This window comes from Blennius ocellaris (assembly GCF_963422515.1).
Source record: "Blennius ocellaris genome assembly, contig: SCAFFOLD_203, whole genome shotgun sequence".
Taxonomy (NCBI): Eukaryota; Metazoa; Chordata; class Actinopteri; order Blenniiformes; family Blenniidae; genus Blennius; species Blennius ocellaris.
In genome coordinates this window covers 47411-60919 of record NW_027662234.1, presented here as the reverse complement: position 1 = coordinate 60919, position 13509 = coordinate 47411, and the positions used below count along the sequence as shown (strand labels likewise).

General features: G+C 49.3%; 3 protein-coding genes across 3 annotated transcripts; all 3 read left to right on the top strand.

Annotated features, from left to right (window-relative positions):
* Positions 1-390: 390 nt before the first annotated feature.
* On the top strand, positions 391-1703 carry LOC308148030 (gamma-crystallin M3-like; the record flags this gene model as incomplete). The annotated part of the gene is made up of 3 exons (XM_080521442.1): positions 391-497; positions 593-841; positions 1422-1703. The coding sequence occupies exons 1-3, from the start codon at positions 489-491 to the stop codon at positions 1701-1703; spliced, it is 540 nt and encodes a 179-aa protein (XP_080377568.1). The 5' UTR covers positions 391-488.
* A 3405-nt stretch (positions 1704-5108) lies between these two features.
* LOC308148031 (gamma-crystallin M3-like) lies at positions 5109-5802 on the top strand (the record flags this gene model as incomplete). The annotated part of the gene is made up of 3 exons (XM_080521443.1): positions 5109-5123; positions 5199-5441; positions 5524-5802. 3 exons carry the CDS (start codon positions 5109-5111, stop codon positions 5800-5802), a joined length of 537 nt encoding a protein of 178 aa, XP_080377569.1.
* A 7027-nt stretch (positions 5803-12829) lies between these two features.
* LOC308148028 (gamma-crystallin M3-like) lies at positions 12830-13509 on the top strand (the record flags this gene model as incomplete). The annotated part of the gene is made up of 3 exons (XM_080521439.1): positions 12830-12838; positions 12911-13153; positions 13234-13509. 3 exons carry the CDS (start codon positions 12830-12832, stop codon positions 13507-13509), a joined length of 528 nt encoding a protein of 175 aa, XP_080377565.1.

Genomic DNA, 13509 nt, shown 5'->3' with positions numbered 1-13509 from the left:
GTGATGATCTGCTCTGACGTTTCGTCCTCCACCCTCCGTCCTCCATCCTCTGTCTTCCATTCCTCCGTCCTCCACCCTCCGTCCTCCACCCTCCGTCCTCCATCCTCTGTCTTCCATTCCTCCGTCCTCCACCCTCCGTCCTCACTACAGAGGACCTTCTGGTCCAAACCCTAGTGGAACTGGTTCACTGGTCCACTTCCTGTTTGTTCCCGCCACAGGAAGTGGAGTGTGGCGGCGGCCCTGAGGAGCGTCGGGGGGGAACAAAGGACACAAAGAGTGTCGGCGGCCCACCTGGAGCGTGGCGGGGGGGCTGGCACGGCACCAGGCGGGAAGAATCAGCATCAACGCAGCGATTGAACGGCCGGCGAGCGGCTCTGCTGAGTCGGCGCTTCCACACAAAGGCTCCATACATCATCTGGCCATCATGGCGCCTATAAAAGCGCAGCGGGCAGCGCTGCAGGGCAACCGGACAACCACTGAACGGCGACATGGGCAGAGTAAGTAAGGCCGCCGCCGAGCCGCGGGGCTCCCCCTCCCCCCCCCCCCCCCCCGCCGCGGCGTCTCCTCGCTCAAGTGTGTCTGTCCTCCTCAGATCATCTTCTACGAGGACAGGAACTTCCAGGGACGGTCCTACGAGACCGGCAGCGACTGCGCCGAGCTCACGTCCTACCTGAGCAGGTGCAACTCCTGCCGGGTGGAGAGCGGCTGCTTCATGGTCTACGAGAGGCCCAACTTCCTGGGCCACCAGACCCTGGCCCGCCGCGGGGAGTACCCCGACAACCAGAGGCTGATGGGCATGACCATGAGCGACTGCATACGCTCCTGCCGCATGATCCCCATGGTACACACACACACACACACACACCAGACCTCCTCCACCTGGTGGTGTCAGGAGGACGGGTGGAGTTCAGCTCCTCCAGTCAACAGGAGTTTAGTCAGATAGCAACAGAGCTGCTGCAGATAATGCTAAAGCTAACAGAGAGAGAGACAGAGAGCGAGAGGGAGAGAGGGAGAACAGCAACAACAGGTGAACCTGGACAGGTGAACTCAGGTGGGGACAGGTGAACTCAGGTGGGGACAGGTGAACTCAGGTGGGGACAGGTGAACTCAGGTGGGGACAGGTGAACTCAGGTGGGGACAGGTGAACCTGGACAGGTGGGGACAGGTGAACCTGGACAGGTGGGGACAGGTGAACCTGGACAGGTGAACTCAGGTGGGGACAGGTGAACCTGGACAGGTGGGGACAGGTGAACTCAGGTGGGGACAGGTGAACCTGGACAGGTGCGATGACCTCAAAGACACGTCTCCAGGTTGTCCTGCAGTTCTTCCTGGACATGAATGTGTCCTCCTTCCACACAGCAAAGCAGGTTTGAATTCATGCTGACTCTGCATCTTGTCCCCGTCCCCGTCTCCGTCCACAGCACCGGGGACAGTTCAGGATGAGGATCTACGAGAGGGAGAACTTCGGGGGCCAGAGCCACGAGCTGCAGGACGACTGCGAGTCCCTGCAGGACCGGTACCGGCTGTCGGACTGCCAGTCGGCCCAGGTCCAGGACGGACACTGGCTGCTGTACGAGCAGCCGCACTACCGGGGACGCATGGTGTACCTGAGGCCCGGGGACTACCGCAGCACCAGGGACATGGGGACGGGGCCCATGGACATGAGGATCGGCTCCATCAGACGCATCATGGAGTCGTGCTAGTCCCCGTTTGACCTTCACAATAAAAGGCTTCAAATCCACCGCTTGCTGTTTACTGTTTACCTGTTTACACCAGAACACACCTGTTTACATCAGAACACACCTGTTTACATCAGAACACACCTGTTTAAATCAGAACACACCTGTTTACATCAGAACACACCTGTTTAAATCAGAACACACCTGTTTAAATCAGAACACACCTGTTTACATCAGAACACACCTGTTTACACCAAAACACACCTGTTTACACCAAAACACACCTGTTTATACCAAAACACACCTGTTTACACTGTTTACACCAGAACACACCTGTTTACACTGTTTACACCAGAACACACCTGTTTACACCAAAACACACCTGTTTACACCAGAACACACCTGTTTACACCAAAACACACCTGTTTACACTGTTTACACCAAAACACACCTGTTTACACCAGAACACACCTGTTTACACCAAAACACACCTGTTTACACTGTTTACACCAGAACACACCTGTTTACACCAGAACACACCTGTTTACACCAGAACACACCTGTTTACACCAGAACACACCTGTTTACACCAAAACACACCTGTTTACACCAGAACACACCTGTTTACACCAGAACACACCTGTTTACACCAAAACACACCTGTTTACACCAGAACACACCTGTTTACACCAAAACACACCTGTTTACACCAGAACACACCTGTTTACACCAGAACACAACTGTTTACACCAGAACACAACTGTTTACACCAGAACACACTTGTTTACACTGTTTACACCAGAACACACCTGTTTACACCAGAACACACCTGTTGACATTTGACTCTAAGGTAAATAAAAGCAGGATGTGGGACCAGCTGGTTCTAGAGGAGAACTGGTTCTCTGGGTTTCAGTTCTTTGGTTCTGGGTTCCAGTGAGAGTGAATGACGCCGTAGCAGCAGGAACATGCGGCTCTGCAGTCGGGCTGCAGCGGAACCGTCAGGAATCCTTTCATGTTTCATCAAAGGGACGAAATACAAGCAGAAACTTTACATGTGTGGCGTTTCTGCTGGGCTGCAGCCTGAGGGCGCCCTATGCTGGGCACACCTCCTGTGACTGTCAAAATAAAACCACCAAGGTGGATTGTTATCATGGTGACTGTCAAAATAAAACCACCAAGGTGGATTGTTATTACTGTGACTGTCAAAATAAAACCACTAAGGTGGATTGATGTTAAGCTGACTGTCAAAATAAACCCACCAAGTTGGATTGTTATTATAGTTGGAACAAACAACAAGTTGGAACAAACAACAAGTTGGAACAAACAACTAGTTGGAACAAACAACAAGTTGGAACAAACAACAAGTTGGAACAAACAACAAGTTGGAACAAACAACTAGTTGGAACAAACAACAAGTTGGAGCAAACAACAAGTTGGAACAAACAACTAGTTGGAACAAACAACTAGTTGGAACAAACAACAAGTTGGAACAAACAACAAGTTGGAACAAACAACTAGTTGGAACAAACAACAAGTTGGAGCAAACAACAAGTTGGAACAAACAACAAGTTGGAACAAACAACTAGTTGGAACAAACTACAGAGTGAGCGACTCTACAAACCGTGGAGAACGGTTCCCTTGGTAAACTGAAAGAACAAGCATCAGTTCCATCAGTTCCTCAAGGGTACAGCAGCGTTCCTGGTTCTGAGAGGGAGGAACTGTGATGGGGCGTTTCCACCAGACAGAACCAGGTCCTAGATCAGGTTCTGGCTCAGTTATCATGAAACAGGAAGTGATGTATAACTCTACTTCCTGTGTGTCATCATGAAACAGGAAGTGATGTATAACTCTACTTCCTGTGTGTCATCATGAAACAGGAAGTGATGTATAACTCTACTTCCTGTGTGTCATCATGAAACAGGAAGTGATGTATAACTCTACTTTCTGTGTGTCATCATGAAACAGGAAGTGAGTGTAAATCTACTTCCTGTGTCATCATGAAACAGGAAGTGATGTATAACTCTACTTCCTGTGTGTCATCATGAAACAGGAAGTGATGTACAACTCTACTTTCTGTGCGTCATCATGAAACAGGAAGTGAGTGTAAATCTACTTCCTGTGTCATCATGAAACAGGAAGTGATGTATAACTCTACTTCCCATCATGAAACAGGAAGTGATGTATAACTCTACTTTCTGTGTGTCATCATGAAACAGGAAGTGATGTGTAACTCTACTTCCTGTGTGTCATCATGAAAGAGGAAGTGATGTGTAACTCTACTTCCTGTGTGTCATCATGAAACAGGAAGTGATGTGTAACTACTTCCTGTGTGTCATCATGAAACAGGAAGTGGTGTGTAACTACTTCCTGTGTCATCATGAAACAGGAAGTGATGTGTAACTCTACTTCCTGTGTCATCATGAAACAGGAAGTGATGTGTAACTCTACTTCCTGTGTGTCATCATGAAACAGGAAGTGATGTGTAACTCTACTTCCTGTGTGTCATCATGAAACAGGAAGTGGTGTGTAACTACTTCCTGTGTCATCATGAAACAGGAAGTGGTGTGTAACTCTACTTCCTGTGTCATCATGAAACAGGAAGTGATGTGTAACTCTACTTCCTGTGTGTCATCATGAAACAGGAAGTTATGTGTACCTCTACTTCCTGTGTGTCATCATGAAACAGGAAGTGATGTGTAACTCTACTTCCTGTGTGTCATCATGAAACAGGAAGTGATGTGTAACTCTACTTCCTGTGTCCCGACGGGCGAGGCTCGGGGCTCATCGCTGCTTGTAGTTTATTCGTATTTCTATTGCTCCCATTGTTATTGTTTACAGCGTGTTGTTCTCTGCACACGTGTGGTTTCATTGCATAAACAACCAACTCGTGGCCCAACATAAAAACTAGACTGTTTTCACTCGTTTCCATGGAAACGGACATCATTTTCAAAGGACGGCTCGTGGAGAATAAACGATAAATGTTGTTTATTAGTGACGCTGGATCCATTTAGTTTCACTAAAGCTTGTGAAGCTCTGTGTGGTCCTCTTCCTGCTGTCCTGCGGCCAATCAGGATTAATCTTCAGCTTCTGCTGGTCAACTGGTTTGGAAACGAGCCGGTGTGGCCGGCGGGGAAATGTGTGAGCTGCAGTGGACGGCCGTCATCGTATAGTGAGAAGGTTCTCCTCTTTGTCCTTCTGTTCCACAACAATGGTTCATGCATACAGTACGGCTGCACGGCGGTACAGAGGCAGATAATAACCCTTTAGTGCCCCGGCTGCTCAGTAGGCTTCTATGGCATGTTGCTGACTCGGGGCTTTTCACAATAGAAAGCCGCCATACATTCTTTCTCTTTTTTCCCCAGTGAGCAAGTATAAAAGCAGCAGGTACCGACCACAGGCATCCACAGCAGCGGAAGCAACCGAAAGACCATGACCATGGGCAAGGTAGGTGGTTCCACCCCCAGCAGGGGGCGACCAGGCCTTCTACCGCCGAGGCTCTAACTCCAGCTTCCTCCTCAGATCATCTTCTACGAGGACAAGAACTTCCAGGGTCGTCACTATGAGACCAGCAGCGACTGCTCCGAGCTCACGTCCTACCTGAGCAGGTGCCAGTCCTGCAGGGTGGAGAGCGGCTGCTTCATGGTCTACGACCGCTCCAACTTCCAGGGCAACCAGTACCTCATGAGGAGGGGCGAGTACGCCGACTACATGAGCATGATGGGCATGAGGGACTGCATCAGGTCCTGCAGGATGATCCCCATGGTAGGAACCGGCTCCCCCCGGCCCCCAGAGCAGGTCCGAACCCCGTCCGTCCCCAAATAACGTCCCCCGTCTCCGTCCACAGCACCGAGGACAGTTCAGGATGAGGATCTACGAGAGGGAGAACTTCGGCGGCCAGATGAACGAGCTGATGGACGACTGCGACAACATCATGGACCGCTACCGCATGTCGGACTGCATGTCCTGCAACGTGATGGACGGCCACTGGCTGATGTACGAGCAGCCCCAGTACAGAGGCAGGATGATGTACCTGAGGCCCGGGGAGTACCGCAGCTTCAGGGAGATGGGCATGAGCGGCATGAGGTTCATGAGCATGAAGCGCATCATGGACTCCTGCCACTAAATTCACTCTGAATAAAAACTAAACCGTCTTTCCAACCCAGAGTTTGTGTTTGACTGGTGTGTTTGAAGCCTGAGCTTGTTGTTAAACTTCACGTCAGTTTGACGGGAACAAAGTGTTTTCACATCACGAAGGGAACGAACTGAATCAAGCTAGCAGGTCTTACTGTGTAGAGTTTCCCTCGATTGTCCCGATTCTAGCAGTACAACCGTCTGGCTGGGAGGTGAGCTGGTGACCGTCAACGTACCCAAACATCTGCTCACCTGTCCAGGTCTACCTGTCCTCACCTGTCCAGGTCTACCTGTCCTCACCTGTCCAGGTCTACCTGTCCTTACCTTTCCAGGTGTACCTGTCCTCACCTGTCCAGGTCTACCTGTCCTCACCTGTCCAGGTCTACCTGTCCTCACCTGTCCAGGTCTACCTGTCCTTACCTTTCCAGGTGTACCTGTCCTTACGTTTCCAGGTGTACCTGTCCTCACCTGTCCAGGTGTACCGGTCTGACCTATAGCTAGCCCTGACCAGGAAGAAGCAGTACAGACGATGGTTAAATGGCTTTTATGGTCCAAAGACATGTACTTCATAAGGAGGTGTTCCACAGGGATTTGTTCGGGGAACCCTACCACCATAACTCAAGATTTAATTTCATCAATACTGAATGTAAGATTATTTGTTTCTCTTGGAACAGAATAAATATCAGATAGTTCTTCAATCTTGTCCTGGGGGTCTACAGACCGTCTTGTCCTGGAGATCTACAGACCGTCTTGTCCTGGAGATCTACAGACCGTCTTGTCCTGGAGATCTACAGACCGTCTTGTCCTGGAGATCTACAGACCGTCTTGTCCTGGGGGTCTACAGACCGTCTTGTCTTGGAGATCTACAGACCGTCTTGTCCTGGGGGTCTACAGACCGTCTTGTCCTGGGGGTCTACAGACCGTCTTGTCTTGGAGATCTACAGACCGTCTTGTCCTGGGGGTCTACAGACCGTCTTGTCCTGGGGGTCTACAGACCATCCTTCAGAACCTGAGCTCAGACTGAAGACTTCTGAACATGAGATTTGTCAGTTTATTGTTTTCAATAAAATGGTTCTTGTGTGTAAATTCCTTTCCTCCAAGTTGGAATCGGGCTGAAACCAGCAACATGTGGAAAGAATAAAGACCGGACGCTTTCCGGAGACTGAGCAAGAGTAATCAGAGTACTTGTAGAAATCAAACCTGATGTGTTTCGATGACTTTTTAAAGGGTAACTTAACATGTGAGGGTTGTTTGGGAGAATACTTCAGACTTACTGTTACTTCCTGTACATGGCGGCGCAGCGACCTCTCCACGGGTGCTCGCAGTGCTAGCAGTGCGTGCTAGGCTAACGGCTAATCCCTGCAAGGTTGCGGTCTCAATGGTGCTCGGTCTTGCGGTTCACACCAACAACTGGTGGTGCCGGGACTCCGGGGTCGTCTCCATGGTCTGCACACCTGACACCGAGACATTGGCAATGAGACGTCGTCCCCTCTACCTACCGCGGGAACTGGGCGGTCGTCATCGTGACCGAACGGACCGCCAAGGGCCAACGTGAGAGGGGCTCTGGAGGAGCTGCAGGACCACATCGTGTTCTTGGAGGAAAACACTGAATCAGTCATGGTCTACATTTCTTAATGTACAGATGACGTGACCGAGGTTCAACCCTCAAGAGTCACAAGGAGAATCTCTGGATGGGCTGAGGTCAGAGTTGCTGAGAGTCTGGAACACGTTTATTCAGGTGAGGGTTAGGGTTAGTTTAGGGTTGGGCTAGGTTTGGGTTAGGTTAGGGTTAGGGTTGTGTTAGGGTAGGGTTGAGTTAGTTTAGGGTTAGGGTTGTGTTAGGATAGGGTTGAGTTAGTTTAGGGTTAGGTTTGGGTTGAGTTAGTTTAGGGTTAGGTTTGGGTTGAGTTAGTTTAGGGTTAGGGTTGAGTTAGTTTAGGGTTAGGTTTAGGTTGAGTTAGTTTAGGGTTAGGTGAGGGTTGAGTTAGTTTAGGGTTAGGGTTAGGGTTGTGTTTGGTTAGGGTTGAGTTAGGTTAGGGTTAGGGTTAGGGTTGTGTTTGGTTAGGGTTGAGTTAGTTTAGGGTTAGGGTTAGGGTTGTGTTTGGTTAGGGTTGAGTTAGGTTAGGGTTAGGGTTGTGTTTGGTTAGGGTTGAGTTAGGTGAGGGTTAGTGAGAGTCTGGAACAGGTCTATATCAGGCCAGGCAGCTGCTTCCCGCCTGGACAAGAACAATAGGATGTCCAGAGACTCCATACCCACCGGACGGACACAGGGGACACAGGGGACACAGGGGACACAGGGGACACCCGGACACTGTGGCAGGGCTTCAACTATACTGGACAATAACCCTAACCCCCTCAGACAGAAAACACAGACCCCCCCCCCCCCCCCCCCCCGGCTGGATGTCCTCAACCAACTCAATTTACAGCATCAGAAGTGAAAAGAGCTTCTTCTTCCACTCTTCATCCAACAGCATCAACGTAAAGCTTCACATCATCAGCGTTCCTGTTCCAGTCACACTGGAACCACACAAACACTGGAACCACACAAACACTGGAACCACACAAACACTGGAACACGTTGGTCCTACAAACAAAGGTCCTCTACGAGACGGCAGAGCGCCCCCTTGTGTCCAAGAGGTTCATATTTGCTGCAAAGAGATTTCATTTTGACCTTCGGTAACAATTTCTTGTATTTTTCAAACTTTAAATTCTGGAGCTTTAATCAGTTTTAGTAAACTTTGTTTATCAATGTGATGAGAAAAACATTCTTTTAGGCCAAAAGTTTAGTTTCCACATACTTGAATTCTTTTCAACTTACTCCTATCTTATAAAAAAACAACAACAAAAAAAACCTCCGTCTGACCACAGTTCAGTTCAGCTCCGCCCCCTGGAGGTGAGGCAGAGGACTGCCTGCCTCACTTTATTGTGGCGATCCGCAGGAAGGATTCTGTCACATTAAAGACCTGATCAGGCTGCAGAACCTGCTGGAGAACAAGTTCTTCATGTTGTTGATGTGAGGAGCAGGAAGGTCCCCCCCCCCAATACTCACACTCTCACATGTCAACATGTCGAGTCACATGCTTTTATTTTGACAGTCCCCCGGGAAGACCATGCCAGGAGGACACTACACACAAAACCTTCTTCACTGCTGGTTGACGACTTACAACTAATAAACTAAACTACATGAACTAAGCAACAAAAACACAACACAACACAATTACTACCAACACTACAAACCAAATAGAACCCCCAATAATTACATTTAAAACACCACAAACAGAAACTCCCATAATGCACTGCAGCTCTCAGCTGGGATTGTTAGAACCATGAGTGTGATGGTGAGGCTTTAATGTCCTGCAGTTGTCGTGTGATTTTCTATAAATTGCGTCTCAACAAGTTCGCAATGAACTTCTTGGAACTGTCGGCATTTCACAGCGCTGTAGTTTTACTGTGAAAGGTACAGGAAGCTCCCAGCTTCAGGTACCAGTTGAGCCGCTGTCCAGCAATTCTACGTTCTTCATGCTATTATTGTTGCGTAATCGCTGCACCTACATTTGTAGAGGGACTGAGCTCTGGGTGGCCTTGCCTCCTTACGTCCCTCTCTGGGTGGCCTTGCCTCCTTACGTCCCTCTCTGGGTGGCCTTGCCTCCTTACGTCCCTCTCTGGGTGGCCTTGCCTCCTTACGTCCCTCTCTACGTCCCTGATCTAGACCAGAGTTTCTCACCTTCTGCTCCGCGGCTCTCGGGGGTTTCCTCCACATCCTCAGCTGAGTCGTGGGAAATTATCACATTTCACATTTATTTCTAAAAAAACCTTTGCTCTCAGTGTGTTGCAGAGTAATCAAGTATAAATACTCTTCACCACTAGAGGACAGTGTGTTGCAGAGTAATCAAGTATAAATACTCTTCACCACTAGAGGGCAGTGTGTTGCAGAGTAATCCTGTATAAATACTCTCCACCACTAGAGGGCAGTGTGTTGCAGAGTAATCCTGTATAAATACTCTTCACCACTAGAGGACAGTGTGTTGCAGAGTAATCAAGTATAAATACTCTTCACCACTAGAGGGCAGTGTGTTGCAGAGTAATCAAGTATAAATACTCTTCACCACTAGAGGACAGTGTGTTGCAGAGTAATCAAGTATAAATACTCTTCACCACTAGAGGACAGTGTGTTGCAGAGTAATCAAGTATAAATACTCTTCACCACTAGAGGACAGTGTGTTGCAGAGTAATCAAGTATAAATACTCTTCACCACTAGAGGGCAGTGTGTTGCAGAGTAATCCTGTATAAATACTCTTCACCACTAGAGGGCAGTGTGTTGCAGAGTAATCATGTATAAATACTCTTCACCACTAGAGGGCAGCACAGAACTTTGCCGGTGAAATGTAAAGTGACAGACGTCAGTGTGGTTCATCTCCACCTCCTGCTACCATCTTGTATCAAAGTACTGTGTCAGTGGCAGTGATGGAGAAGTTTTAGAAAACCAGGATCTCAGCTCTTCATCCATCAGGTCCAGGTTTCACACTGACGGAGGCACTATTAAAAAAAGTCCTGGTTCCTGGATTTACTGGATTCCTGTTGATAAAACTTTGATGAGAAAGATTTTATATTGTTAATAGAGGCTGCAGAGTTTAACTTTTTAACATGTTCAGGTGGAGGTGTGGCTCCAGAGTTTTACAGACAAAAGTGTGTCTTGGCTCAGAAAGGTAGAAACACTGGTCTAGAGAACCTCCATCATCCCTGTCCCCAGCAGCAGAACAATAGCAGTACCAATAGCAGTACCAATAGAGGTACCAATAGCAGTACCAATAGCGGTACCAATAGCAGTACCAATAGCGGTACCAATAGCGGTACCAATAGCAGTACCAATAGCGGTACCAATAGCAGTACCAATAGCGGTACCAATAGCAGTACCAAAAGCGGTACCAATAGCAGTACCAATAGCAGTACCAATAGCGGTACCAATAGCGGTACCAATAGCGGTTCCAATAGCAGTACCAATAGCAGTACCAATAGCGGTACCAATAGCGGTACCAATAGCAGTACCAATAGCAGTACCAATAGCAGTACCAATAGCGGTACCAATAGCGGTACCAATAGCGGTACCAATAGCAGTACCAATAGCAGTACCAATAGCGGTACCAATAGCGGTTCCAATAGCAGTACCAATAGCAGTACCAATAGCAGTACCAATAGCGGAACCAATAGCGGTACCAATAGCGGTGCCAATAGCAGTACCAATAGCAGTACCAATAGCAGTACCAATAGCGGTACCAATAGCGGTACCAATAGCGGTACCAATAGCAGTACCAATAGAGGTACCAATAGCAGTACCAATAGAGGTACCAATAGCGGTACCAAGAGCAGTACCAATAGCAGTACCAATAGCGGTACCAATAGCAGTACCAATAGCGGTTCCAATAGCAGTACCAATAGCAGTACCAATAGAGGTACCAATAGCAGTACCAATAGCGGTACCAATAGCGGTACCAATAGCAGTACCAATAGCGGTACCAATAGCGGTTCCAATAGCAGTACCAATAGCGGTACCAATAGCGGTTCCAATAGCAGTACCAATAGCAGTACCAATAGCGGTACCAATAGCGGTTCCAATAGCAGTACCAATAGCAGTACCAATAGCGGAACCAATAGCGGTACCAATAGCGGTACCAATAGCAGTACCAATAGCAGTACCAATAGCAGTACCAATAGCGGTACCAATAGCGGTACCAATAGCGGTACCAATAGCGGTACCAATAGAGGTACCAATAGCAGTACCAATAGAGGTACCAATAGCGGTACCAATAGCAGTACCAATAGCAGTACCAATAGCGGTACCAATAGCAGTACCAATAGCGGTTCCAATAGCAGTACCAATAGCAGTACCAATAGAGGTACCAATAGCAGTACCAATAGCGGTACCAATAGCGGTACCAATAGCGGTACCAATAGCGGTACCAATAGCAGTACCAATAGCAGTACCAATAGCGGTACCAATAGCGGTTCCAATAGCAGTACCAATAGCAGTACCAATAGCAGTACCAATAGCGGAACCAATAGCGGTACCAATAGCGGTACCAATAGCAGTACCAATAGCAGTACCAATAGCAGTACCAATAGCGGTACCAATAGCGGTACCAATAGCGGTACCAATAGCAGTACCAATAGAGGTACCAATAGCAGTACCAATAGAGGTACCAATAGCGGTACCAATAGCGGTTCCAATAGCAGTACCAATAGCGGTTCCAATAGCGGTACCAATAGCGGTATCAGTATCGGCCCAACCATGAAAAGAAAGTACTCAGGTGACACTATAGTATTAAATGCAAAACATCAAAGCACCAATAACTAAACTATAAATGGACGTTTTCTTTACAAAAATCTGTTACTGTACGTTTTGTCATTGTCAGATTACTGAAGCAGAACCTCCGTCCTGCAGCTCAGAGGACGTCCGTCCAGCGGCTCAGAGGACGTCCGTCCAGCGGCTCAGTGGACGTCCGTCCAGCGGCTCAGAGGACGTCCGTCCAGCGGCTCAGAGGACGTCCGTCCAGCGGCTCAGTGGACGTCCGTCCAGCGGCTCAGTGGACGTCCGTCCAGCGGCTCAGAGGACGTCCGTCCAGCGGCTCAGAGGACGTCCGTCCAGCGGCTCAGAGGACGTCCGTACACCAACAGAAGAACGAGTGAAAACACAACAAACCAATAAAGAACAAGGGAAAAAATGCTGCATTGTTGTGAAAATAGGAAAATTCTGTTTAGAGTTTGTGAGCCTGTGTGTGTGTGTGTGTGTGTGTGTGTGTGTGTGTGTGTGTGTGTGTGTGTGTGTGTGTGTGTGTGTGTGTGTGTGTGTGTGTGTGTGTGTGTGTGTGTGTGTGTGTGTGACCTCCATAGAAGGCTGCTGACTCAGGGCTTTGAACAATGGAGGGCCAAACCCTCTTTGTGTGAGTCCAGGTATAAATGTCACCTGTCCACAGAGGCAAGGCATCAGTTCACACAGACCTGACCGACCTCCACCGGCACCATGGGCAAGGTAGGTCCCAGCGGCGGGGCGAGGGCCGGCGGCGCCTGATCCACTGACCCGGTGCCTCCTTCTGTGTTTCAGATCATCTTCTACGAGGACCGGAACTTCCAGGGCCGCTCCTATGAGTGCAGCAGCGACTGCTCCGACATGACGTCCTACCTGAGCAGGTGCCAGTCCTGCAGGGTGGAGAGCGGCTGCTTCATGGTCTACGAGAGGCCCAACTTCCAGGGCAACCAGAGCTTCATGAGGAGGGGCGAGTACGCCGACCACATGAGCATGATGGGCATGAGCAGCGGGATCCGGTCCTGCAGGATGATCCCCATGGTGAGTCACCGACCCGTCGGTCCGGCCGGGCCGGAGAGAGAGCCGCCTCCACAAACCCTGTCCCCCGTCTCCGTCCACAGCACCGAGGACAGTTCAGGATGAGGATCTACGAGAGGGAGAACTTCGGCGGCCAGATGAACGAGCTGATGGACGACTGCGACAACATCATGGACCGCTACCGCATGTCGGACTGCATGTCCTGCAACGTGATGGACGGCCACTGGCTGATGTACGAGCAGCCCCAGTACAGAGGCAGGATGATGTACCTGAGGCCCGGGGAGTACCGCAGCTTCAGGGAGATGGGCATGAGCGGCATGAGGTTCATGAGCATGAAGCGCATCACCGACATGTGCTAG